Raw genomic sequence first — 25,963 nt, forward strand, 5'->3', positions numbered from 1 at the left:
AAGGTGGCCCTGGCCCCAGTGAATGCATTATCATGTGTCTTAAGGTGATTTTGCATTCTTTTTTAAGCTACTTCATGAAATAAATTATTATTAAAACCATGTGGTAATTCTAAGCTTTCAGAAAGACTGCTCTTGTGGGTGCCTAGGCAAAATGCCGTTTTTAGTAAAATCTTTAGTGTTGTAATGAAACAGTATGTTAATCTGATCGTGGTGAATTTGCTGTTTTTTTAGCCCTTTTCATTCCTAACATGGTTGTGAAGAACTTGAACTTTCAGTTAAGCTTGCACCAAATTTCGTAATTGCCCTTGGAAATGAGAAACCTTTCTTGTGATGTTAAACAACGGCGTGTGACTTCTTCAGTTCAAGAGAGGTGATGGGGACCCCTCTGCCACAGTGGGGGGTGCTGTGGCTCCAGCCACAAGGCACACGGGAAAGCCCTCCAGTCCTTACCTGGGGACAGCCACGGTGTTGTAGGATGAGTGCCCACCCCGTGGGGCAAGTGTTCATTTGCAGCTGTCTTGGCGGTCTCCCCAGTGGGAGCTGAACCTGGTCCCTGTATGCAGAGGGCAGGGAGAGGCCGAAGAAAGGGCCAGGCCACCCCAGCTTGGGAGGTGGCAGGTTTAATAAGCAGAAGAACTTACATGCGAGGCTCGTCTTGGGTGGCAAGATGAATGGATCCCTGCATCCACCCTCCCAATCTGAAGAGTTTATATAGAAGCCCTACCTGGCTCAGCCCCACCTCACCATCTCAAGGCCATGTCCCTGGAGCAGCCTCTGGGGGGCCAGACAGGTGAGCAGAATCCACGTCCAAGGATGGGAGGCTGTGACGAGCTCACGGGTCAACTGGCAGTCACGTCTTTCTGGACCTTCCTCCTGAACAGCAGGACCACGGACAAATCGTCTTGAATAGTTCTGGGACGTTTGCAGCAACATTCACAGCTTGGCAGTCTGTGGGATTACGGCCCGGACAGGCCGTGGCTTCAGGTGTCATCGCTCACTGCCGTCGCCCTGAGTTGGGTCTGCTTGCTGGGCTGTCCAAGGCACGCACTTTTCCTCGTCTGACGTTTTGCATTTGCGCACAAAACCTGTAAGGATTTTCTGGTTTACAGATTGCACTCATGTTCCTTCCTGACTATCTCAGAAGAAAATATTTTGGAATAAACAGCACAACATAATAGGAACCAACTGCTCTGTTCCCAGTGATGTCAGTTCAGGTTCCCTCATGTTACACAGGTTCCTGATTTGCAGGCTTCATTTTGGCCAAACTTAGGATACTGTTGCTGACACCTCAGAAGTCTTCAGTCATCTGTCCCACCTCAGGTAAGTTTCCATCGTGACATCAGTGGGCCCGTGACCCCATGTCGACACCCACCTCTTGCTCCTCGGCTGCATCCCCACGTGGGCTCGTTTTCAGTTTCCAGAATGCTGCCCTGCTTCTCAAAGGTCAAGTGAAATGCCGCCTAAAGGCAGATCTGAAGGGGCGCCTGGGTGGCTCAGTCGGTGAAGCGTCTGCCTTCGGCTCGGGTCACCACCTCAGGGTCCTGGGATCGAGCCCCGCGTCGGGCTCGCTGCTCTCGGCGAGTCTGCTGCTGCTGCTGCCCCTCCCCCACTCGTGTTCTCTTTCTCAAAAAACAATCTGAAGAAAAAGGCGGATCTGAAGACGGTGCAGAGGCAGCTGCACAACCCCTTGACGGGGGGGACCTGCCACCTCCACCTTCAGGTGTGTGGGTCCCAGGGTCCAGGGCTCAGGCTCAGGGTGGGACACCTGTGTGGCCCTTGCCTTCTTGGGCCTCCTTCCCACCTGAGGCCAGAGGTGTGCTGCCTGTTTCTGTGCTTTGAGAAGTTGGCACAGCCCCTGGCTCACTCGTCAGAACTCTCTAGAAGAGAGTGGTGCGTGGTTGGTGCTGGTGGAAAGCCATTTGCGTAGCTCACCGTCCTGGGTCCGGGCCTTGGCCCCTGGTGGGTGGACGCCCGGCCAAGCCGTCAGCCCTGGGAACACAAAATACCGCAGAAAGAGCTTTCTGCCGCTGCAACCGTTCCAGCAGGTCTGGGGCTGCTGTCTGTTGCGCAGCACGGATCCTGTCTTCTCGAAAACATTCGCAATCAGTACTTTGAGGAACCAGTAAAATAAAATCTTTATTTTGCAGTTATTTCCAAAGTGACAGAGAAATGGATCAAATGTCCCAATTAGTTGCACTGATTGCAGAAAATGTTCATAACCACTTCATAAAAACCGTAGCTTCTCCTAAGTTAACAGACTATTTGAGATGGACATATCACATCTAAATAGTTTAATCCGTAAGCATAAAGGATTAACAACCAGAGGCAAAGACCGAAGAGGACGCCCGGCTGTCCGATCACCATCCAGCCACCTCCCTCACCTGCCAAGGTGCGGCTGAGTGTTGGGAAAGGCCCAACAGCGTCAGAGGTGCAGGACTCTGGACTGAGAAACTGGTTACCAAAGCAGGAACCCAGATGAGAATCTTTAGTGGACAAATATTTAAGTGATAAAAGAGTCTTAAGAAAGGGGAAAAATGCACGACAAGAAGTTCTGGATGGAAGCCCTGGCGGCCCCTCCTCGGAGCCTGTGGCCAACTGTGGTCATGACCAAAGACGCCCGTGTAGACGGACCGTGGTCCCCGCAGACGGCATGCGTGAGGCCTCGTCCTGGAAGACCAGGCAGAAAACCCCAAGAAAGAAATGAGGCCCATCTGCTTGCAACAATGCCCTTTTCCATCCCGGGGCCAGAAGTACAGACTGAAATGCCACATTTTAGATATTTTAGATATTCTTCGTCCTTTTTCACTGTCATCCTGGAGAAGTGCGGTGTAACCGCAGTGCAGCCTGTGGAGGCAAGACAGGGAAGGAGCCGTGTCCTTGGCAGCACCCACGGGAGCCACAGGGGGACTGAGGAGAGCGGGGCCTCCAGGCAGCCCTCAGGAGCGGGAGATCTTGTCCGGAGGCATGAACCCCGTGTCCCCGAGGGTCCTGAGCGCCACTCGGCCATCTGGCCGGACCACCAGGTGGGTGATGCTGCCATTGTTGAGAGACAGGCGGAGCCAGCCTTCTGGAGGAAACTGCAGTGCCCTGGAAGGAGAAAGAACAATGTAGAACAGGGGGCTCTGTCACCAAAATGGGCTGGGGTCAGGGCAACGCTAACAGCCCCCAACCTCAGTTAAGGTCTCGGAGCAGACTTTCTTGGGGCTGGGGCCCATATAGGTAAGTCTGTCTCCTGTTTTCAAGCAGGGGGGTTCTCAGAAAGGAGCTGCTGGGCTGATGCCATCCCATCAAATCAAATAAGGGGCATGGTGACGGCCCAGCCCCTCTTTGGGTCAGGGGATCAACCCAACTCAAGATGGGCACGTGAGTCAGAAATCCATGGCTTCTTACAAGTGCATGTGATTGAACTTCCAGTGTAACCAAAGGGGGGCAGGGGCAGGGGCACGGATCCGCTCCTGACCCATTCTCCCCTAGGAACAGGGTGGTGTAATCCACAACCCCAGGGCCTTCCCTTGCTCTCACACTTCCTAGGCGCAGTATTTGCTGAAAAGCCCAGTATCATCTCGGCTTCCGCAAGTCATCAGACGTCCTTCATGCCCTAAATCTCTACATGGACGAGGGGCATCCCCGTGGCTCACCCTGCAGCCTTGGCAACAACTACCTTCATGCTGCTTTTTCAAGTCTTCTCCATGTCTCCCTCACAATTTCCAGAATGCCCTCCCGTATCGTGACGGGGATGCCCTGGCTCCTCCTAGCCCTTTATGGCACACAAGTCACTTCTACTCCAAGTCCCCGAATACTTCTGGTGTTTTCAGCATTGGGGTCACTTCTAGTGGCTGCTCAGGTCAGCCTGTCCCAGGGTGTGTTCTAACATGGGGTTTCCACAGAGCAGAGATACCCAGAGCAGCTATCAGGGAAGAGTATATGCTGAGCAGAGGAGCTCTGAGACTGTGCCTTCTGGGAGCGCTTTAGTTTGGAGGGTGTGGGGCGCCGTCTGAGGCCCACCCCTCTTTCCCAGCAGCACTCCACCTGGCCTGGAGCCCTGTGAGCAAGCTAAGAAGCCTGGCTCCTGGCATCCCTGTGCCCCCTGCCTTGGATGTCCTGGGCTTCTCACCAGAGGCCGTGCATGTGACACTGGAGGGGAAACGGGCCCCCTCCGCCCCGCCCCCCAGCCCTGACGACAGGCCTAAGGGTCAAGCCCGGTGAGCAGGGACCCTGAGCCTGGATTTGGAGAGTTCCACAGGCCACCCGGCGGGCTGTGTCCTGTCCGACACCCCTGCCAGGCACCGTCACACGACAAGAGGAAATCCCTCAGCTGTTAAAACGCCTGACACACACTTTCTAATGGATCGAGAGGGTGGCTGGGGTTCCAGGTATTTCACGTTTTGCACTAAGTGAGCTTTGGTCAAACACATAAGCACCCAGCTGGCCTAACTGCCTCCAGGGCCCACTGGCCCGTGGCTGCACCTCAGGGCAGGTGTCACTCAGCTGGCTCTGGAAGCTGCATTAGTGCCAGGAAGTGAGGCAGGTCCAGAGGACACAGGACACAGGAGCCTCCTCCTGGGGGCCCAACAGCCAGAGCAGCAACGTGACCAACATGGTGACGGGTTATAACCCACAGTGCCAAATACAGACCCGTTGAGTCCATAATCCTACAAATAAATGAACGGAGAGTAAGAGTGAGGGCTTATAGAAGAATTTCAATTAACAAATGAGGACAGAATGAGGGAAAGGCAAAACCATCATTAGGCAAGCGCCCCCACAGCATCTGTCGTGGCAAGACCCACCGACAGGGGCTAAATTCAGTTGGCGTAAATTGGAGGGAGAGAGGGTTTGCGCTGTCTCCCAAGACGCTTACCAGTCACCAAGGGGGAAAACACAATTGTACAGTGTGAGATGTCCAGCACACAATGCCTTAACCAAGTGACCACGTAGGCATCACCCAGAATGTGCCGCTGACTTGGGGCACCCCAACCCGCCTGGACGGCATCGGTGCTGCTCCCGCCGACAGTGTGTAATCATGAGAAACTCCAAGCTGACAATCTACCAGAAGGCTGGCTAGGGCCTCCTGGAAAGATGAGCCGGCAGAGGCTGGCAGGAGGGAAGGTGGGCCCGGGAGCCATGTGTCACCCCTCACCGGCACACAATGTAGCGGATGACGTTGGCGTGGCAGATGAAGATCTCGTAACTGTCCTCCTGCTGCTTGGCATCTGCCCGGTGGATGTAGTTCCGGAAGGCAGCCTCGATCCGTGCTCCATCTTCGTAATACTGCTGGGGGCAGGGTAAGGAACCTTAAGTATGGAGGCAGCATGCAGGCCACGGGTGGAGGGGTATGGGCAGAGTGGGCCAACGGGAGCGGGGTGGGGGATGCTCCCCGGGGGAGTAGGGGTTTTACCACAGCCTCTGGCTTCCAGTGGGACACAGGTGGGTCGGGCTCGATGGGGGCGCCTTCTCTTAGCAGGTCTGTGCTGACCTTGCAGACCCCTGTGGGAGAAGCAATGACTCGGTGCTGCCCCTTCAGGAGAAGCTGCCCAGGGCCCTCTGCCGTTCTCAATCCTGCTGCCCAGGGACCTGGGGATGCCCGGCACTCACCTGGCAGGTGTTTGCTGATGATATCAGTGGTTTCTATTGCACGAGTCATGGACGAATGGACAATTTTATTAAACTTCAACCCCAGGCTTGCAAGTCGGAGCCCAGTTAGTTCAGCCTGTTCACGACCTTGAAAATGAAAAACACCGGAGAATTACATGTTGCTGGAGTTCCTCTTTTGTTTACTTCACAAATACTCCAGTCGTTACCAAGTACCATCAGGGCTGGGGGACAAGGTGGGCAGGCCCTCCTGGGGCTTGGGCCTAACTGGGCGGCCAGGCATTCAACAGGTAAAATCAACGAGATAATGCAGTTACCTTCAGCCCTGTACAGAAGAAGTGTTAAACAGTGCCCAAGGCTGAGGGTCACTGAAGTGTGGTAGGCTCCTGTTACTATTTCTGGGTCCTTCGTGCCACTTTTACTCAATTTTGTCCAAAGACTGAGTTTCAGAGTGCCGCCGTCCCACCAGTTGTGGAATCATCAGAGATACCAACACGTAAAGACCCAACGGCCTCAGCATTACTAAGTACAGACTGCGTGCAAACACGGGTCTTTTTTCTCAAATATGTATCTTAGAATCTGGTTGAAAATGCCCTCAGCGAGTCCGTTTCAGCTGCACGTGGCAGCACCCTGGACGGGGCCTCCCTGCTCACGTGGCACAGCGGGCTGGAGGACAGGCTGCTAAGCCCTTTATGCCATCTGAGTTTTTTAGTGCGTGGACAAATGGGTCATATCCTGTCTGACAAAGAAATCTTTACAAACTTAAACTATCTCAGACCACCCGTGCCTCCTCTCCTAGGAATTCCTTCCACAGATGTGCTTGCACGCCGGCAGAAAGACCATGGCGGACATGCATGCCCAGCAGTGCCGCGCACGACGGCAGGACTCGGCGACAGGCAGCCCTTCTGCCAGGGGGACGTGAGAGTCGCTATCACTCACTCTCGTCTGTTTACCATTGTGAAGCCGACTTTAAACAGATCTGCAGGTGCTGAACAGAAGGATCTCCGGCAACAGGTTAGGTTGAGCCAAACAGGGTGTACACGGTACGCCACTTGCTGAGCATGAGTACAGAACACCTCTGCTGTGCTTTGGATCTGATCACCTGCGAGATCCACCATATATATTTTTTTAAAGCTGAGGATGTTCTCAATGCCCGTCTTGTGTCAGTGAGGCTGATGATCACCGTTAATGACAATTCTTGAATCTAGGCCAAGCCCCTGACATAGGCCCAAGGGGCCCAGCGCCACCGGGATGGGTGTCAATTGGGGCTTGAGCCCCAGCACGTACCCAGGGGCGTCAGAGTGCGGTCCTTTTCCAGGGAGGCATCCACATGGTACTGGGAGTGCCTGATGAGGAAGATGTGTCGTGTGGCCTTGGCTTTGCAGTGGTCCAGCCTGGACGCCAGTTCTTCTTCTCCGGAGTCCAGGTTCCTCTTCCGCAGGTTGACCAGGGACAGTGGTTCTCGCCTAATGTTGAAATATGAGAGGTGTGTCCTTGAGATCCCCACTCACAAGTCAGCCTTGAGTATTTCTGACAAGACAGTATTTCCATCTTGGGAAAGCGCAGGGACAAGACCATGCCCTTTGCACTCTGCTCTCTGCTGCTGGCCCGAGAGCCCATCATTTACTGCACAGAGCTCAGTGCCTGGCCTGTTGTGGGTGATCAAACGGAGAAGCGAAGCCCTTGTGCAGCTTGTATTCTAGTGAGAAGACTGATTAAAACAGCCAGGTGATAAGTGATGTGCGGAAAACGAAACCGGGAACAGGAAGGGGCAGCTGGGGGAGTGCCCACAAGGCCAGTGTGGCCTCGCTGACGCAGAGCCTGCAACTGTGCTGTCCAACACTAGCCACTGGCCCTGTGGCTACTTAAACTCAAAATGATGAAAATTAAACAAAATATTACTCCATTTCCCCGGTCACACTAAGCACATTTGAAATGTCTATTGGATGGCACCACTGGAAGGTTGAGGAGGAGCTGAGGGAGCAGCGGGGGGTGAGGGCGGGGGGGGGGGCACCAACAGCCACATGCTGAGAAACGGCCAAATCTTATGAAGACAGGCATGTCTGGTGGCTCCCAGAACTGAAATTAATAAAAGCTAATGGTCTGCGGTATGGGCAGAGCTAGGAAAAGAGTGTCCTCAGCTGGGACAAAGTGGTGACAGGATAAGTTTTGAGGGGAGCAGTGGCAACTCAGGGGTCCTGCTGGGTGAACCTGGGGTGCCCTAACACAAACAGGCTGAGATGCCACACTGGAGCCCAGGGCTGGGCCAGAGAAGACATCTGGGCACTACCGACACAGATACTGAAAGCCCAGACTGGACGAGGTTCTCCAGGAAGAGGCTGGACATCTCACCAGATGAGGCTCTGGAACTTTCCAGCACAGACAGCCTCCCCCTTCATAAACCTAGACTTGGTGAGCAAATACAGCGTGTCAGCTTCAACCAATAAAGCTAGAGTCCAGTGCTGCTTCCAGTAAGTCCTTTAATCTCACAGTGAATGTTTCCTTAAAAAAAACTGAGAAATTCAGAAGACGGTACTGACGTTTGAAAAAGAGAGTATGACCCTGGTCGAATCATGAGAAAAACAGACAAATCCCAATTGATGGGCATACTATAAAATTCCTGATTACCACTCCTCAAAACTGTCATCAGTTTTGATGTCAAGGTCATCAAAACAAGGAAGTCTGAGAAACTGTCACACCCAAGAGAAGCCTGAGGACACATGACTAATTGTCAGGTGGGATCCTGGAAGAGACAACAGACAATAGCTGAAAACTGAGGAAATCTCAAAAAAGCATGAATGTCAGTCAATAGTAACATACAGATATTAGTCCACTGATTGTGACGAATACACCATACTAGCATTACAAGATGTTAGTAGAGTAAATCATGGGTAGAGTATATAAGAACTCTTATCTTTCCAATTTTTGTATAAATCTAAAACAGTTCTAAGATTTTTTTTTTTTTAATTAAAGATTTAAAACAAAGAATACCAGGGGCGCCTGGGTGGCTCAGATGGTTAAGCGTCTGCCTTCGGCTCAGGTCATGATCCCGGGGTCCTGGGACTGAGCCCAGGGATCGGGGTCCCTGCTCAGCGGGAGCCTGCTTCTCCCTCTCTCTCTACTGTGCCCCCTGCTTGTGTTCTCTCTCTGTCAAATAAATAAATACATCTTAAAAACCAAAACCAAAACCAAAGAATACCTATGAAGTTCCTGATACAACCAGGCTGCCAGCAAATACTAGTTCTGTGCCCCTCATTCAGAGTAACGTAGGAAGGACGAGCTGGGATCGGATAAACCAGTCCACAGGGCCACGCCCAGACTCCAGAGCAGCGCCGCCCAACAGAAACACACCACCAGCAACATATGCACTTTAAAATTTCCAAGAAGCCACAGGTGAAATTTCAAAAATTCACTTTATTTAATCCAACGTATCAACAACAGTATCACCGCAACACATAAACAGTATAAAAAAATCTGCGCTGCTTTGGTTTTTAGATTTAAATTCATTAACATCAAATAACACTAAAAATGTTTCCTGATCACAGGTGCCACTTTTCAAGTGCCCACTAAGCACACGTGGCTTGTGGCCACGCACGGACCCAAGACCTGGAGCTTCCGTGCCCATTCAAGATGTCTAGCCATGCCCTTGCCCATCTTCCCCGCGAAGAGGTCCCTTTCCAGACCAGCCCATCGCCCTCGGGCCCACAGGCACCCTTCTCTCAGCGGCTCGGCACAGACGGGGTCAGCACGCCATCATCCAATCCGAGCGCTCCAGGTTGAGCGAGGGAAACCAGGCTGACAGCCTACAGGCAGGTCCGACCCTCTACCGGGCCTGAAGGCGACCACCTCGGGCCGCCCGCGTGGCAGGCACCGTCCCAGGCACCACTGTCCTCCTCCCTCCGAACGGCCCTCTGGACAGGCGAGGCGGCCGGGGCGCGGAAGAGGGGTCGAGGGCGCCCCCGCTCGCAGCCAGCCTCGCGGCCACATCCGGAAGCGAAGTCCGCCCGCGAGCCTGCCCCTCCTGCCCCTCCGCGGAACCGACCACACCGGACCGAAGGGAACGCCAGGGGCCCGGAGGGTCCCCGCCGCCCGACAGTCGGCGCGCCCGACGCCACCCGCGGGCCCCGCACCTGTCCCAGTTGGGGTCCCAGACGCCCGGCCCGGGGCGAGCGGCCCCCGCCCACGCCGGCGCCTCGACCACACGCGGCTCAGCGTCCCCGCCCGCGCGGGGCTTCCCCACTGCCACGGCCGAGAAGAGCACGGCGGCCGAGCCTCCGGCCAGGCCGCAAGCCGCCAGCTGCAGCGCCTGTCGGAACGCCATGCCCGCCCGTTCCGCGCCGGCCCCGCGCAGGCGCTCAGGGGTGGACGGCGCGCCGCGAGGGACACGATTCCCCAGGTGTCCGCTTCCGGCCGGCGGGCCGCGCGGGGACGGAAGTCCCGCCCCCGGGGCCGGTGGGCCGCGGGGCGGGGAACGCCCCGGCCGCTCGCAGACAGTTTCCGGGAACGCAGTGGAGGAGGCGTGGTGGGCGACGGTTCTGAGGCCTTTTTCCCGGGTCTTGTGCTGAAGGCCCCGGTGCAGGTCAGTCCTGGTTTCCAGCAGCGAGCGTTGGCGCGGCGCCACCCGTTTGCTCCGCGCTGCCCGTGTGGAGCCGCCTTCCGGGGCACAACGGGAGCATCTGAGCCAGCGGCGGGGCGTGTGTGAGAGAGAGAGAGACGGGGCGGCGGGGTGTGTGTGTGTGTGAGAGAGAGAGAGACGTCTGTGTGAGAGAGGCAGAGCGTGTGTGAGAGAGACGGGGCAGCGGAGCGTGTGTGTGTGAGAGAGGCGCGGCGTGTGTGTGTGTGAGAGAGAGACGGGGCGGCGGGGTGTGTGTGTGTGTGTGAGAGAGAGAGAGACGGGGCGGCGGGGCGTGTGTGAGAGAGAGACGCACGGCGTGTGTGTTTGTGTCTGTGTGTGTGTGAGAGAAAGAGACGGGGCGTTGGGGCGTGTGAGAGAGAGAGACGGGGCGGCGGGGTGTGTGTGTGTGTGTGAGAGAGAGAAGGAGAGACGGGGCGGTGGGGGGTGTGTGAGAGAGAGAAGGGGCGTTGGGGCGTGTGTGAGAGAGAGAGAGACGGGGCGGCGGGGTGTGTGTGTGTGTGTGAGAGAGAGAGAGAGACGGGGCGGCGGGGCGTGTGTGAGAGAGAGAAGGGGCGTTGGGGCGTGTGTGAGAGAGAGAGACGGGGCGGCGGGGTGTGTGTGTGTGTGTGAGAGAGAGAAGGAGAGACGGGGCGGTGGGGGGTGTGTGAGAGAGAGAAGGGGCGTTGGGGCGTGTGTGAGAGAGAGAGACGGGGCGGCGGGGTGTGTGTGTGTGTGTGAGAGAGAGAGACGGGGCGGCAGGGCGTGTGTGAGAGAGAGAGACGGGGCGGCGGGGTGTGTGTGTGTGTGTGAGAGAGAGAGAGAGACGGGGCGGCGGGGCGTGTGTGAGAGAGAGAGAGACGCGCGGCGTGTGTGTTTGTGTCTGTGTGTGTGAGAGAGAAAGAGACGGGGCGTTGGGGCGTGTGTGAGAGAGAGAGACGGGGCGGCGGGGTGTGTGTGTGTGTGTGAGAGAGAGACAGGGCGTTGGGGCGTGTGTGAGAGATGCGCGGCGTGTGTGTGTGTGTGTATGAGAGAGAGAGACGGGGCGTTGGGGCGTGTGTGAGAGATGCGCGGCTTGTGGGTGCGTGTGAGAGAGACGGGGCGGCGGGGTGTGTGTGAGAGAGACGCGGGGCGTGTGTGTGTGTGTGTGTGTGTGTGTGAGAGAGAGAGAGAGAGAGACGGGGCGTTGGGGCGTGTGTGAGAGATGCGCGGCCTGTGTGTGTGTGTGTGAGAGAGACGGGGCGGCGGTGTGTGTGTGTGTGTGTGTGTGTGTGTGTGTGAGAGAGACGGGGCGGTGGGGTGTGTGTGTGAGAGAGAGAGAGAAGGGGCGGCGGAGTGTGTGTGCGTGTGAGAGAGACGCGCGGTGTGTGTGTGTGTGAGAGAGAGACGGGGCGGTGGGGTGTGTGTGAGAGAGAGATGGGGCGTTGGGGCGTGTGTGAGAGATGCGCGGCGTGTGTGTGCGTGTGTGAGAGAGAGAGACGGGGCGGCGGGGTGTGTGTGTGTGTGAGAGAGAGAGAGACGTGTGTGTGAGAGAGGCAGAGCGTGTGTGAGAGAGACGGGGCAGCGGAGCGTGTGTGTGTGAGAGAGGCGCGGCGTGTGTGTGTGTGAGAGAGAGACGGGGCGGCGGGGTGTGTGTGTGTGTGTGTGAGAGAGAGAGAGACGGGGCGGCGGGGCGTGTGTGAGAGAGAGACGCACGGCGTGTGTGTTTGTGTCTGTGTGTGTGTGAGAGAAAGAGACGGGGCGTTGGGGCGTGTGAGAGAGAGAGACGGGGCGGCGGGGTGTGTGTGTGTGTGTGAGAGAGAGAAGGAGAGACGGGGCGGTGGGGGGTGTGTGAGAGAGAGAAGGGGCGTTGGGGCGTGTGTGAGAGAGAGAGACGGGGCGGCGGGGTGTGTGTGTGTGTGTGAGAGAGAGAGAGAGACGGGGCGGCGGGGCGTGTGTGAGAGAGAGAGACGGGGCGGCGGGGTGTGTGTGTGTGTGTGAGAGAGAGAGAGAGACGGGGCGGCGGGGCGTGTGTGAGAGAGAGAAGGGGCGTTGGGGCGTGTGTGAGAGAGAGAGACGGGGCGGCGGGGTGTGTGTGTGTGTGTGAGAGAGAGAGAAGGAGAGACGGGGCGGTGGGGGGTGTGTGAGAGAGAGAAGGGGCGTTGGGGCGTGTGTGAGAGAGAGAGACGGGGCGGCGGGGTGTGTGTGTGTGTGTGAGAGAGAGAGAGAGACGGGGCGGCGGGGCGTGTGTGAGAGAGAGAGACGGGGCGGCGGGGTGTGTGTGTGTGTGTGAGAGAGAGAGAGAGACGGGGCGGCGGGGCGTGTGTGAGAGAGAGAGAGACGCGCGGCGTGTGTGTTTGTGTCTGTGTGTGTGAGAGAGAGAGACGGGGCGTTGGGGCGTGTGTGAGAGAGAGAGACGGGGCGGCGGGGTGTGTGTGTGTGTGTGAGAGAGAGACAGGGCGTTGGGGCGTGTGTGAGAGATGCGCGGCGTGTGTGTGTGTGAGAGAGAGAGAGACGTGTGTGTGAGAGAGGCAGAGCGTGTGTGAGAGAGACGGGGCAGCGGAGCGTGTGTGTGTGAGAGAGGCGCGGCGTGTGTGTGTGTGAGAGAGAGACGGGGCGGCGGGGTGTGTGTGTGTGTGTGAGAGAGAGACAGGGCGTTGGGGCGTGTGTGAGAGATGCGCGGCGTGTGTGTGTGTGAGAGAGAGACGTGTGTGTGAGAGAGGCAGAGCGTGTGTGAGAGAGACGGGGCAGCGGAGCGTGTGTGTGTGAGAGAGGCGCGGCGTGTGTGTGTGTGAGAGAGAGACGGGGCGGCGGGGTGTGTGTGTGTGTGTGAGAGAGAGAGAGACGGGGCGGCGGGGCGTGTGTGAGAGAGAGACGCACGGCGTGTGTGTTTGTGTCTGTGTGTGTGTGAGAGAAAGAGACGGGGCGTTGGGGCGTGTGAGAGAGAGAGACGGGGCGGCGGGGTGTGTGTGTGTGTGTGAGAGAGAGAAGGAGAGACGGGGCGGTGGGGGGTGTGTGAGAGAGAGAAGGGGCGTTGGGGCGTGTGTGAGAGAGAGAGACGGGGCGGCGGGGTGTGTGTGTGTGTGTGAGAGAGAGAGACGGGGCGGCGGGGCGTGTGTGAGAGAGAGAGACGGGGCGGCGGGGTGTGTGTGTGTGTGTGAGAGAGAGAGAGAGACGGGGCGGCGGGGCGTGTGTGAGAGAGAGAGAGACGCGCGGCGTGTGTGTTTGTGTCTGTGTGTGTGAGAGAGAAAGAGACGGGGCGTTGGGGCGTGTGTGAGAGAGAGAGACGGGGCGGCGGGGTGTGTGTGTGTGTGTGAGAGAGAGACAGGGCGTTGGGGCGTGTGTGAGAGATGCGCGGCGTGTGTGTGTGTGTGTATGAGAGAGAGAGACGGGGCGTTGGGGCGTGTGTGAGAGATGCGCGGCTTGTGGGTGCGTGTGAGAGAGACGGGGCGGCGGGGTGTGTGTGAGAGAGACGCGGGGCGTGTGTGTGTGTGTGTGTGTGTGTGTGAGAGAGAGAGAGAGAGAGACGGGGCGTTGGGGCGTGTGTGAGAGATGCGCGGCCTGTGTGTGTGTGTGTGAGAGAGACGGGGCGGCGGTGTGTGTGTGTGTGTGTGTGTGTGTGTGTGAGAGAGACGGGGCGGTGGGGTGTGTGTGTGAGAGAGAGAGAGAAGGGGCGGCGGAGTGTGTGTGCGTGTGAGAGAGACGCGCGGTGTGTGTGTGTGTGAGAGAGAGACGGGGCGGTGGGGTGTGTGTGAGAGAGAGATGGGGCGTTGGGGCGTGTGTGAGAGATGCGCGGCGTGTGTGTGCGTGTGTGAGAGAGAGGGACGGGGCGGCGGGGTGTGTGTGTGTGTGAGAGAGAGAGACGGGGCGTTGGGGCGTGTGTGAGAGATGTGCGGCTTGTGGGTGCGTGTGAGAGAGACGGGGCGGCGGGGTGTGTGTGTGTGTGTGAGAGAGAGAGAGGGACGGGGCGGCGGGGCGTGTGTGAGAGAGACGCGGGGCGTGTGTGTGTGTGTGTGTGTGTGTGTGAGAGAGAGAGAGAGAGACGGGGCATTGGGGCGTGTGTGAGAGATGCGCGGCCTGTGTGTGTGTGTGTGAGAGAGACGGGGCGGCGGGGTGTGTGTGTGTGTGTGTGTGTGAGAGAGAGACGGGGCGGTGGGGTGTGTGTGAGAGAGAGATGGGGCGTTGGGGCGTGTGTGAGAGATGCGCGGCGTGTGTGTGCGTGTGTGAGAGAGAGAGACGGGGCGGCGGGGTGTGTGTGTGTGAGAGAGAGATGGGCCACGGGGTGTGTATATGTGTGTGTGAGACAGGGCTGTGGGACCTGTGTGTGTGAGAGAGACGGGGTCATGGGGCTCTATGTGTGTGACCACACCACTTGTGTGTTTGTGACCATGCCACAGGGTGGAGGGGAGTGTGTGTGTGTGCTTGTGTGTGACCCTGTTGTGGGGTGTGTGTGTGTGCCTGTGAATGCGTGTAAGACTGAATGGGCAGGGCGGGGGTGGGACCACTCCTTGGGGGGCACTGGAAGGAGCCCCAGCCTTGAGGCTGAGAGCCCGACGCGGGGCTCGACCCAGGGCCCGGGATCATGACCTGAGCTGAAAGCAGATGCTTAACCGACTGAGCCACCCAGGCGCCTCAGTCTTAACCAGTTTTAAGCATATAGTTCTGTGGCATTAAGTACATTCACACTGTTGTGCAACCACCACCACCACCACCACCATCCATCTCCAGAACTTTCTCCTCTTCCCAAAGTGACACTCTGTCCCTATTAAACACTGATCCCCTATTTGCCTCCCCCAGCTTCTGGCACACACCATTCCCTTCGTCTGTATGAATCTGACAATTCTAGGGACCTCATGTAAGTCGAATCACATGGTATTTTTCCTTTCATTTAGCATAGTGTTCTCAAGGTTCACCCATGTTGTAGCATGTCACAGGTTCCTTTTTAAGGCTGAATAATATTCCACTTTATGGATATAATACATTTTGTTTATCCATCCGTCAATGGACACTTGGGTTGCTTCCACCTTTTGGCTGCCGTGAATAATGCTATGAACGTAGGAGTGCAAATATCTCTAAGTCCCTTTCAGTTTTGGGGGGTATGTACCCAGAAATGGAATTGCTGGGTCATCTTTGTAGGTTTTTAAGTTAGGAGTTGACATAATCTGACTTACATTTTTTAAAATCTCACAACCCTTCCCCTGGGCAAGAAATTAAAGAATTCCTCTCTAGGGAAACTGGCCAGTCTAAGAGAAAAGGCCTCAGTTACTGAAAATGGGTGATCTCCAACAAAACCGGGTCCCTGCTTTGTCAGCCCACAGTGAGGGTACTGCCTGAGTGTCTCCAACTCTTAAAGACTGATGCACAATCAGCAGACTTTTGGGGAAATCCTGACTGAGAAAAACAGAGCAAAACAAATGGAAAAAAAATCCCCATGAACCCTGAGAAAATAGAAACAGCATATAAATACAAAAAAAATTTAAAAATACAAAATTAAGATCCAAGGATATTGTATCCATGAAACAAGAATGGGATACTGAGAGTGAGAAAAGGCGAGGAGGAGGGTTAACAAAAGAACAGTAAGAGAGCAGAAAAAAGTCAGCGGAAAGGGTGGCATACACTTCTCACAGGGCCTCCAAATGTCAGGGTAAAGTCCTGCTCTAGAAGGGCCCCTTTCCAGTGGCTCCATGTAGGCATGCAATAGTATTACAGATTTTACCACAATTTTTTTTTAGTTAAAAAAAAATCTGAGGGCAGCCCTCTGGCCACCCATTTCTACCAAAGTGACACAATTGTTCTGAAAAATTAAAATCACCACAGAAAAAACTGCATTATAGTTTATTGTCGTCCTAATTCAATTCAAGGTGACAAGTGAAGTCAACACTACTGTATTTTCTGACTCTAAGGCAGCATCACCTGAAGATAGTTACTGCCTTTTTAAAACACAAGTTCTTATGTTAAAAGATTTGTTTCTCCATCTTCAATCACATGATGTGGAGTCAGATAAAGTCCTGACTAGGTTGTTTCTGCTCCCTCACCCTACGCAGGTGGGTCCCTAGACCCACATGGGCAGTGTGTCTGCATTCACTCCAGGTCCTCTTCACTTCCGCAGAGAGGCCAGGTAGATGTACCAGAACAGAGACACCAGGTTGGCAAAAAGCACTCGGAACTGCCAAGAGAACACAGGCCACAGTGAGGCCCTGACTCTATCTACCAGTCACCGATCCCCCAGGACAGAGCTCATTCGTTGGTCAGTCCATCCACCCACTACTGTATTCACTGAGCCTTTCCTTCGTACAAAGCACTGTGCTAGAGGGGTGAGCAGGACAGTCTGTGCCTAGCGATGTTACAGGCCAGTAGGGAAAACAGACAGTAACTGTCCTATGTCCTCCTTCACTGAGCACTCGCTCCTGGCTCAGCTTCTCACCCCAGGACTGGACATCATGTGGTGGCTTCACCAAGCCCGCCGGTGATAACCCGCCAGCCCAGGCCATGACCCTGCTTTGATGATCTGTTGGAGGTACTCCCACCTGAAATTACCTCTAGTCAATGAGTCTCCCTGACATATAAGCTCCATGAAAGCAGCAGTCTGTTCTATCTTGTTAGTCACTGTATCCCTAGAGTTTAGAGCAGTGGGGCATACAGTAGGTGCTCAGTAAATATTTGTTTAATAAACTCCACTGCCCCTTAAATATTTGTTTAATAAACTCACCTGCAACCACCTAAAATGGAAACTAATCACAGCCTCCCAGCTTTCTGTCCCTAGGCTGTCCAGGAGGGTCCCATTTTCCAGGCTCTCCCACTCTCCCATCCATAGATCCCTTCACATCCTCAGCCATTCTGCCTTTCCATATCTTTATTTCCTTTTCTATGTACTTTAGGATCCATGGCTCAGAGCCTTCATTGCCTTCCCCTCTTGTTCCTTAGTTGTACTCCCTGGAAAACCTCCATCCTCCCTGCTGCCCTGGGGCCCTGTGCCCATGCACAGGAGGGTCTCCAGTCAGCTCCCTCTGTCATTCTCTACAAGTTTACCGTGTCTTTACTCCCCTCAAGAAACCCATCTTACCTCCTCTCCCCTCAGTCTGGCCCTGCCCTGCCCTCTGCCCTCCCAGAGGAAAGAGAAGGTATACACGGGCGTCCCCAGTGAACAGGCACCTCTTTCCTGTCTTAGTAAAGAAGGGCCTCTGTCTAAAGCACCTCTCTGCTTCTGCCCAAATCCCATGCCCCCCTCTTTAGGGTAGCATATGGCCTCTCTTCGCTTCAAAGCCCATTCCCATCATTTCTCCCCACTTCTTCACAAACTTCTTGAGAGAATTTTGCAGACTTATGATTTCTACTTCATCCACCACTCAATTCACAGCAGTTTGGCTTTAGTCCTCATGGAGCTGAAATTGCTCTTGGGAACATCACTGATAAGATCATTGTTAAAACCAATGAAACTGATTCTCATTTTGCTTTAACCCTGCAATATCTGTGGTTGTGTGTCACTGCCTTCTCCTGGTTTTCTGCTACTCCTTGGTGTGTGTGTGTGTGTAACCACCCAGCCTGCACCTCCCTCCCCTCTTCCCAGCCTTCCAATGGAGCTGCAACTCAAGGGAATTCTGCCCAGGTCTCTCCCCTCTAGAGCAGGGGTGAAAACAAGTAGGTTACTTAAATGGTGTGCAAAAAAAGCTTAAGGTTGCAGTCCTTGGAAAGGCCTGTTTGAGAGGCTAGCCCTTCCTTGGGGCCTGGGTAGTTCGAGTTCCTGAGAGTTCCCACCTTTCCCCAACTGATAAGAATGGCTCCCTAGGCCTGGACTACTTGCTAAAATAACACAGTTCACGCTGAGCACTTGCTCTCCTGGGAGTCTGGTGTGTGCCAGGCAGAGGATGCCTACGTGACCAGCCCTCCCAAAAAACCCTAGGTGCTGCATCTTTACAGGGCTTCCCTGGGCAGAAACATGGCCTACATGTTGTTGCGTTTGGTGGTACCAAAGCTCTTTTGGTGAGCGCTTGCTCTGTGTGACCCTCATGGGAGGGAGGGAGCACAGGAAGCCTGCATGGATTCCTAGGATCCAGTGGTGTATCTTTCCTTCGGGGCTGTAATAAACCCAGGCCATGAGCACACAGATGTGCCGAGCCCCTCTAGCGTATCTCCAACCTTGCGTATGGTCTTGGGGCTGGACACACACGAGCTGTCCTTGGTGTGTAAAAGCAGTGCACAATGGCGAGGCCCCTCAGCCCTGCCCCAGTGAGCCGTTCCTGCAGCTTAGAGCCCCTCCAGGCTCCCACCTTGCTCAGAGCAGGAGGTGGGGCTGCGTGGGGCAGTTTCAGCAGCCCACCTCAGACTGCGACCCCCCCCGGTGCCCAGAAGTACGGGACCCCATGTGTGTGGCACCCCAAGGACTGCCCCACCCCAGGTCCCACCGTCTGCCTGCTCCCCGGGTGTGTGCTGACCTCACTGCAGGTTAGGCTGCCCGTGCCTCCCCTGCACATCCTGCCGGGCACTGGCACTGCTTGGCACCTGCATGCACTTTTGACTGTGACCCGCGAGGCCAGGCACTGGCAATACTGCACCCCTGGAAAATCCAAGCTGCTCCTGGACTGGGGGCTTTTCAGAAACATTTCTGGGACCAGTGGATGAGGTGTGGACACCTGTTTTCTCTGTCCAAATCTGGAACTGCTACTGATTCTGGGCAGAGAGAAAACCGCCAATCAGTCCAAGCTAAAACAAGGCTGGTGGAAGATGAGGCCCCCTCTGGTTCTGCATGGTGCCGGCTGGCCCTCACCTGCAAAGGGACGTAGTTGATGTTGACAAACTGCGCCGGGGTCCAGACTTGCCAGTTCATGCACAGCGCCGGCCAGAAGTTTCTCCTTATCTGGACAGCGACCGCAGCTGCGTCTCTCCCCTGGAAAGGAAGGGTGTGGATGGTGAGCAGTGGCTACTGTCCTCAGAACCGAAGCTGGGGTGCCAAGGTCTACAAGTCTCCAAACCCTAACATGATGGTTTTTAAAACTGTGGATTTTGGGGGCACCTGGGTGGCTCAGTGGGTTAAGCGTCTGCCTTCGGCTCAGGTCATGGTCTCAGGGTCCTGGGATCGAGCCCCGCATCCGGCTCCCTGCTCAGCGGGGAGCCTGCTTCTCCCTCTCCCGCTCCCCCTGCTTGTGTTCCCTCTCTCGCTGTGTCTCTCTCTGTCAAATGAATAAAATCCCTTTAAAATAAAATAAAATAGGGCGGGGGGATTGGTTAGCCCGGTGATGGGTATTAAGAAGGGCACGTACTGCACGGAGCACTGGGTGTTATACGAAAACAGTGGATTGTGGATCACCACATCAAAAACCAATGATGTACTGTATGGTGACTAACATAACATAATAAAATTTAAAAATAAATAAATAAATAAAATAAAATAAATAAAAAATAAACTGTGGATTTTGTTCCATTTGTATGTAGACAGCACACCTGTGTGCCTAATTAGCGCTGCGGCCCTAAGGAGCCAACCACCCGGCTGGGAAGTCATCAGCAGTGAGGCAGTGCCCAGGGCCCTCATGGACCTTCATCACTCTGTGCAGGCTGACTGAACGGCGGGATCCATGCAGTTGGCCATGGGCACCAGAACGGCTATGTATGCCTCGGCTGTCAGTTCTGCCCAAAATAATCTCCAAAATGGACGCATTTTCAAGCAGAACTTGAAGTTTAAAAAAAATGAACCCCAATAAATTGATTCTAAATGTCATCTGAGAGGATAAATGCATAATAGCCATCTTGAAAAAGAATAGCAAGAGGAGGCCTAAATTACTAAAGACTTAAAAAAATACTATGAAATGATGGTAATTAAAAGCTAAAAAAGAAAAGACATACAATGGAAATTCATAGAATCCAGCAAAAGATCAGAGAGTCCAGATAATGGATTGCACATATGGGAATGAGAGCGTGATAAAGTGGACGTTTCAAAGTACGGGGGGATTGTTCAATAAATGGTAACAAGACAATTTGCTATTTAAGTGAAAAGAAACAAGACAAAAGTATATCTCCCACATATGAATAAAAAAATAAGAATACTAGAGGAAAATATAGAATATTTCCACTATCTTTGTGTTTGTCAAAATGTACATAATAAAATCATAAAAGAATAAAGTAAAGGAGCATATTCCCAGTATCTTCCTTGAAGGAAGCCTACAAAAGAAAAGAATGACAGATTTGAATACATAAAATTTTTAAACTCCTGTATGGAGAAACACACTATAAATAAACTTTATTTATATAACTTCAAAGGTTTAACTTTATCTGCAATTAAAAGACAAAAACCTGAAAAATGGGAAAAATATCTGCAGTCTGTATTTGGCAAAGGATTGATGTCCTTAATATATACAAATATACAATCAGTGAGAAAAAAGCAAACACTGATAGAAAATAAGCAGTTAATACAGTAAGCATATAAAAAGATGTTCAACCTCATAAATATGCATACATTATTTTTTATGTATCAAATTGCCAACTATTTAAAAGAAAAATACAATCCTGGTTGTCAAGAGTGTGGGGAAACAAACCTCGCCCAGAGGACAAATCTGCGAGGATTGGGCGCTCTGGGGTCACAAAGCCTAGTTCTGACAGGACTCACGGGCTCGCAAGTTATGGGAACTCAAGCCGTGGCCCTGAGCTTCCTCAAAAATGGGGTTGACTTGTGGCTCAAATGACCCAAAGGACTCAATGCAGAGCTTGGAGCAAGTGCTCAATAAATGTCAGCAGTTTGTACTATTCTATAGCCCTGCAGGAAGAACAAGCAAGGACAGCCTTTTTGGACAATTCTGGGAATTAACCAAACAGGAACCCTTACACAAAAGGGACAGGCATACGGTGGAATACTATGCAGTCCAAACGTGATTATCTATGATCAAAAAAATGCTGGACGTTGGCAGAGCACAGGGAATTGAGTCCGTGGTCCTGTAATTAGAGTTGTGTGGTGACACTTAGGCTGAGCACGGAGGACAGAGTAGCTGAATCACTGCGCCGTGGACCTCAAACTAACATGACATCGTGCGTCAACTACATTCAAATTAAAAAAAAATTTAAATGCAGATGCAGAAGCATCTAGAGTGTGTGTGGTATAATGTGGTCCCACATAGATCATTTATGTGTTGGGTACCTTACACACTTTGGTCACCTATGACATATGTATTCAGGGTTCTCATCTTTTGATGAACATACATTCCTTTCATATTTGGAAGGATAAAAGGGACGTGGGTGCCCTTCGCTTCCCCCTACCTCAGATTTCCTAAGGGCTTGCCCAACACCTCTTTTTACTATCAGGGACTTATTACTAACCCGTTAAGTTGAAGCATCTTTCCTGCCCGCCCCCCCCGAACACTTTAAACCACAGGGGTCTTCTCCTCAGGAACCCGAACTCAAGATGCTGCTTCAAAGTAAAACCTGAAGGAGAAGGATTAAGCTGCTGTGATTGGCTGGGACAATTACTTTCAGGGCAGAACATGACACATCTTGGGCACACGGTGTTTGCAGAGTTGGGGAGGGGGTAGAGGTGAACTGGGAAGGGACTGGGCTGGGCACAACCAACAGACATGCCTGGTGACTCTGCTCGAACACACCTCTCATGTGGTGGTTGTGATGGTTTAAATCTGTGCTATGTTAACCTCTTCAGAGCACTTGGGATGTTCAGGACTGAGTTAGCACAGGGTTCTGCAATGCCATCGGGGGTCTGAAACTTGTTTCATGAATCCCACGGACCCCCTTCTCAGAATCCTGTTTGTATAAAATAAAATATATGGGATTACCAAGGAACCAACTATACTGAAATACACCTTTCAAAATATTCAGGAAAAGAATCTTAGGATAGATGAGTAGATGTGCTTGCTTACTGACACAGTGACAGGACTTGAGGCAGGTAGGAGGGGCCACGAAACATAAAAGGTATTCTGTAACAAATGACGCGTGGTGTCAAGATGCCTGTGACTTCTCACTGTGGACCAACAGGTACTGCTGACATGACCGTGGTCTGTGTCTGACGTTCATAAAGGGAAGTGAGGAATTTCAGTTTGAGTGTACCGAAAAGTTCACAGGCCCTCTGATTTCCACCCACAGACGCCAGGATAAGAATCACTGAGCCAAACAAAGAGCTATGGCAGAGACCAACCTCCAGGAAGTTCATGATGAGGAAGAACAACAACAGGAAGGCCGGTGCAAAGAGGAGGCGGTCCAGCAGGAGCCTCTTGAGCCCAGCCAAGGGGACCTCAGAAGGGATCCAGTGCTCCATGAAGACGTAGAAGAAGTGACTCAGTGGCCCTGTGAAGAAGAACCTGAGGCCCCACGGTGGGGGTGAGCAGGACTGCCATTCCCTGGGGGTGCCCTTCTTGGGTCCAGCTTCACCCCCAAACCCCAGATCCTAAACCCTGCCTCCCTGGAGCCTCCCATCACTGACCACACAGGTCTGTGTGGTCCTTCTAGAAAACAGGACTTCTTTGAATCTGCTTCAAGCATTCTTTTTTTTTTTTGTCTCTGCTAGACCTGCCTTGGATCTCCCATCAATTTCCAGGTGGCCAGGTCCTTTTCAACACTGTCGGCTGGGAGACTTTGTTCATGATTGTTCTGGACAATGAACCCACCATTGTCCCGGCCACGCTCTAGTCCAGGTCCTGCCTCACTGTCTTCATAGCCTGTGTCACCATATGTCATGATCTCATCTGTTTAGTCATACGGTACCCTCTTTGCTGAATAGAGGTAACCGTCCCAGGACAGGATTGTGCCTGTCTGTTCACTGGGCGTGAACACACTGTCCACAGTGCCTAGAACACGGCCTGGCTCAGAGAAGGTGCTCAAGGATGAGTAAGTGGATGCATCGCTGGTGTCAGAGCTTTTCATCAAACCCTCCTGGGCAGTTAGCAAGAGTGAAACCTGGTGCCATGCACTAGCTGGTCTGTACTGACCCTGTGTGTTCCCAAGTGCAGAGTACTTGGGACACGACTGAACACAGCCACCGCATCTACTGGTACAACAGACCCGTAGCTCTGTAAAATTCAGCAGTAAAAAGATGCGCAGGGACCCAGGGTTCTTCCAATTTTTGACACTGGAAGTCCTCACACAAGTGGTTCTCAGCTATTGCTTCCTCCTTCCACAGGTTAAGTGGCCTAGAGCAGGGGTCCTTAGTGAGAGGGAACGGAGTCTTAACTTGATTTATTCTTTAGTGATCCCTCCACCCAGCGTGGGGCTCGAACTCAAGACCCCAAGATCAAGAGTTGCATGCTCCACTGGCTGAGCTAGACAGGCCTTGAGAGGGAACAGAAGTCTTGAAGATGGAAACTGTGAGTAACACTTCCCAGGGGATTCTGACACACTCCCTCCCTCCAGGGTGATTATGGCTTTAACTACATTATGGAAAAGTTGTGATGACCGCAACCAACATGCTTACAAATATAAAGTGATATTTCTGAATTCTAAATTGAAAAAATGACTCTTGTTGCAAAAGACTTCAAAATAATCCATCTATACAAACACTATTGTTGGCCTGAGAACTCAGGGAAGACTTAATTGGTAAAACTGAATCTCTGTGGTCTTTGCAATTCCAAAAGTGGTTCAGAAACTGGACACTTTTCAGGATACCTAAATATTTATTTTCTGGATGCTTACACTATGAAAATAACGGAAACAACTGACCATATTTGAGTCTGTTTTCCTCTTTCATGGTCTTTGTGTCTTGAAGGCTAACTTAGGTTTAGGTGAATTATCTGCCCTCAGATCTCTCAGCCCAATGAAGACAGCCACCCCCACCCGAGCAATTCAAAAGGAAAACCATAAAACAAGTTCACATTATCCACCATTCTGATTTTTTCCCATGATTACTTCAATGCTTTTTTAAAAATTATTTCTCCAGGGGCGCCTGGGTGGCTCAGTCATTAGGCGTCTGCCTTCGGCTCAGGTCATGATCCCGGGGTCCTGGGATCGAGCCCCGCATTGGACTCCCTGCTACGAGGGAAGCCTGCTTCTCCCTCTCCCACTCCCCCTGCTTGTGTTCCCTCTCTCGCTGTGTCTCTCCCTCTGTCAAATAAATAAAATCTTTAAAAAAAATTATTTCTCCAAATTAGGAATTCTGAAATATCAGAAACTTGGTCTCACACCCTCGCTTTGTTGCAATCAGTCTGCTACTGGGTAGACCAGCCCCTTGATGGAACTCACCCATAAATGGCATATCTGAGAGGCCCAATGACATCTAGCTTTTGGGAGTTTTCTTTTTCCCGCTTCTTCACAATCAACTGGGCCAGGAAGTTCCCAAGTGCTGACAAAATGCCACTGTGGACAGAGATGTAATCAGATAACAGGAGAAAGCAGCAGGAGGGTGGCCCGTTCCTGTATGTAATCAGCACGGCTGTGCGGAGAGCAGCGTGGGATGGGGAGAGATGAGTCCTTCCTAAAGCAGCCCCGGTGTGAGGTTCCTACATCAAAGTAGAACTTCACACACAGACAGACACACACACACACCCCCCCGGTCTGTGGACTGCACCTGCCAGTGACCTGGGTGTGACACTGCACTAGAGGGTTACAAAATGTTACCAGTGGGGGAGACTGGGCAAAGTGTGCAAGGGATCTCCCTGTATTATTTCTTACAACCGCATGTAAACCTACAATTACCACAATATAAATTTCAGTAGAAAGGTGGAGATGGGCCCAGGTGCTCCAAGGTTTGGTCTATAGTTACCTTCTGATAAGCTGTGTGTGCTAAAAAATCCCAAACTCTTTGTACGGCTGATAAGGACCTTCTTGATCTGATCCTCGGCCACCTCCTTCTCACCTGGTCCCTTCCTCACTGTTCATTTTCTGCAGCAACACAGACCTTCTTTCCACCGCTCCACTGTTAGCTTGCTCCTCCCTCAGGACCTTTGCACTGGGTACCCTCTGCCCAGAGAGCTTTTGCTTTCCCTCCTTCAGGTCTCTGTTCCAATGTCACCTCCTCGGATAAAACCTCCCTGACCTCCCTGTTTATCTTGCTTTTTGTCTAGTTTCTCACTAGAATAGAAGGCCCACTGAGGGTAGGGACCTTCCCTACCTATCTGACTGCCGGTGCTTCACACCCCGGAAGCATGCTGTACGTATTTATGAAAGGCTGCATTTAATAAGAGGGGCTGAGCTTACAAAATTAACCGATTAAAGCCGACGGAGAACGATGTCTCATATCAAAGGGTGCAACGGACCGGCAGAGCCGGGGGCAGGGGCCTGCTGTCACCTCTCCCCCAGGTGCAGAGCTGCGAAGACGAGGCAAGCAAACACCTGCCGCCCCGCCCAGGCTAAGGGTGCCGCTCGAGACACGGAGCCGAACGCCCCTGACCTCGGAACGGGCCGTCCGGCTGCGGCCGCCAAGGGGAGGTGGGCCGGACGCACGCACCTTCGGGAGGGGCCTCACGCCCTCGGTCCGTGCGTTCCTTTGGTCCGGCTCCCTGGCAACGACCCGCCAGAACCGGACGCACACAGCCGCCTACGCCGAGCTCTCCGGCTGGAGCAAGGCTCGGGGTCGTGTGACTCGCGGCATCTCGCCCTTCGCACTCAAATCCCCGCACACAACGCGCCTACGGGGCTGCGTCCCCGAGGCTGGCCGAGCTGCGGGCCGCCCCCCGCCCGGGCCCGACCCCTCCGCGCCGACCTGGTGGCCGCCTTGGTGAGCACCGGGTAGAGCCGCAGGACGCGCAGGTACTGGGCGAGCGCCCGCTGCGGCAGCGCCCCGAGCCCGGCCCCGGCCCCGGCCCCGGCCCGCAGCGTCGACGCCGCGGGCGCCATCGCCACCGCCGCGCCGCGGCCGCCCGG

At 53.7% G+C, this 25,963-nt stretch overlaps 2 protein-coding genes and 1 long non-coding RNA gene across 6 annotated transcripts; 1 reads left to right on the forward strand and 2 right to left on the reverse strand.

The window, feature by feature from the left end:
* Nucleotides 1-2,118: 2,118 nt before the first annotated feature.
* On the reverse strand, nt 2,119-10,003 carry PGAM5 (PGAM family member 5, mitochondrial serine/threonine protein phosphatase). 2 transcript variants are annotated; one of them, XM_045871046.2, is made up of 6 exons: nt 9,720-10,003; nt 6,877-7,055; nt 5,593-5,718; nt 5,396-5,484; nt 5,138-5,268; nt 2,119-3,087 (listed from the first exon to the last, which is right to left on the reverse strand). In XM_045871046.2, the coding sequence occupies exons 1-6, from the start codon at nt 9,908-9,910 to the stop codon at nt 2,937-2,939; spliced, it is 867 nt and encodes a 288-aa protein (XP_045727002.1). In that variant the 5' UTR covers nt 9,911-10,003; the 3' UTR covers nt 2,119-2,936. The 2 variants fall into 2 exon arrangements, with proteins under 2 accessions (XP_045727002.1, XP_045727001.1); XM_045871045.3 differs by having other exon boundaries at nt 5,138-5,271; nt 9,720-10,002.
* Nucleotides 10,004-10,013: 10 nt separating this feature from the next.
* LOC135362546 (uncharacterized) lies at nt 10,014-24,349 on the forward strand. 2 transcript variants are annotated; one of them, XR_010407374.1, is made up of 3 exons: nt 10,015-10,168; nt 22,256-22,489; nt 23,356-24,349. It is a non-coding gene; the product is annotated as an uncharacterized LOC135362546 (long non-coding RNA). The 2 variants fall into 2 exon arrangements; XR_010407373.1 differs by lacking the exon at nt 23,356-24,349 and having other exon boundaries at nt 10,014-10,168; nt 22,256-22,692.
* On the reverse strand, nt 16,000-25,961 carry PXMP2 (peroxisomal membrane protein 2). 2 transcript variants are annotated; one of them, XM_045887876.2, is made up of 5 exons: nt 25,803-25,961; nt 24,344-24,457; nt 22,308-22,470; nt 18,945-19,064; nt 16,000-16,346 (listed from the first exon to the last, which is right to left on the reverse strand). In XM_045887876.2, the coding sequence occupies exons 1-5, from the start codon at nt 25,934-25,936 to the stop codon at nt 16,278-16,280; spliced, it is 600 nt and encodes a 199-aa protein (XP_045743832.1). In that variant the 5' UTR covers nt 25,937-25,961; the 3' UTR covers nt 16,000-16,277. The 2 variants fall into 2 exon arrangements, with proteins under 2 accessions (XP_045743832.1, XP_064434203.1); XM_064578133.1 differs by lacking the exon at nt 24,344-24,457.
* Between the last annotated feature and the right edge of the window lie 2 nt (nt 25,962-25,963).

The sequence above is a fragment of the Mirounga angustirostris genome, unplaced genomic scaffold, assembly GCF_029215605.1.
Source record: "Mirounga angustirostris isolate CCGP_5_RB_7025 unplaced genomic scaffold, mMirAng1.0.hap1 SCAF_14, whole genome shotgun sequence".
NCBI classification, from domain to species: domain Eukaryota; kingdom Metazoa; phylum Chordata; class Mammalia; order Carnivora; family Phocidae; genus Mirounga; species Mirounga angustirostris.

Bases quoted from the DNA above. Each gene is read 5' to 3' on its own strand.
- PGAM5 (XM_045871045.3), bottom strand. From the start codon at position 9,910: ATGGCGTTCCGACAGGCGCTGCAGCTGGCGGCTTGCGGCCTGGCCGGA. The intron at 5,719-6,876 runs GTACGTGCTGGG...TTCATTTTCAAG, and splicing joins CCGCACTCTGACGCCCCTGG to GTCGTGAACAGGCTGAACTA. The intron at 3,088-5,137 runs GTGAGGGGTGAC...TTCTCCTTCCAG, and splicing joins ATCCGCTACATTGTGTGCCG to GGCACTGCAGTTTCCTCCAG.
- PXMP2 (XM_045887876.2), bottom strand. From the start codon at position 25,936: ATGGCGCCCGCGGCGTCGACGCTGCGGGCCGGGGCCGGGGCCGGGGCC. The intron at 19,065-22,307 runs GTTGGTCTCTGC...CTTCCTTTCCAG, and splicing joins TCATCATGAACTTCCTGGAG to GGGAGAGACGCAGCTGCGGT. The intron at 16,347-18,944 runs GTGAGGGCCAGC...TTCTCTTGGCAG, and splicing joins TCAACTACGTCCCTTTGCAG to TTCCGAGTGCTTTTTGCCAA.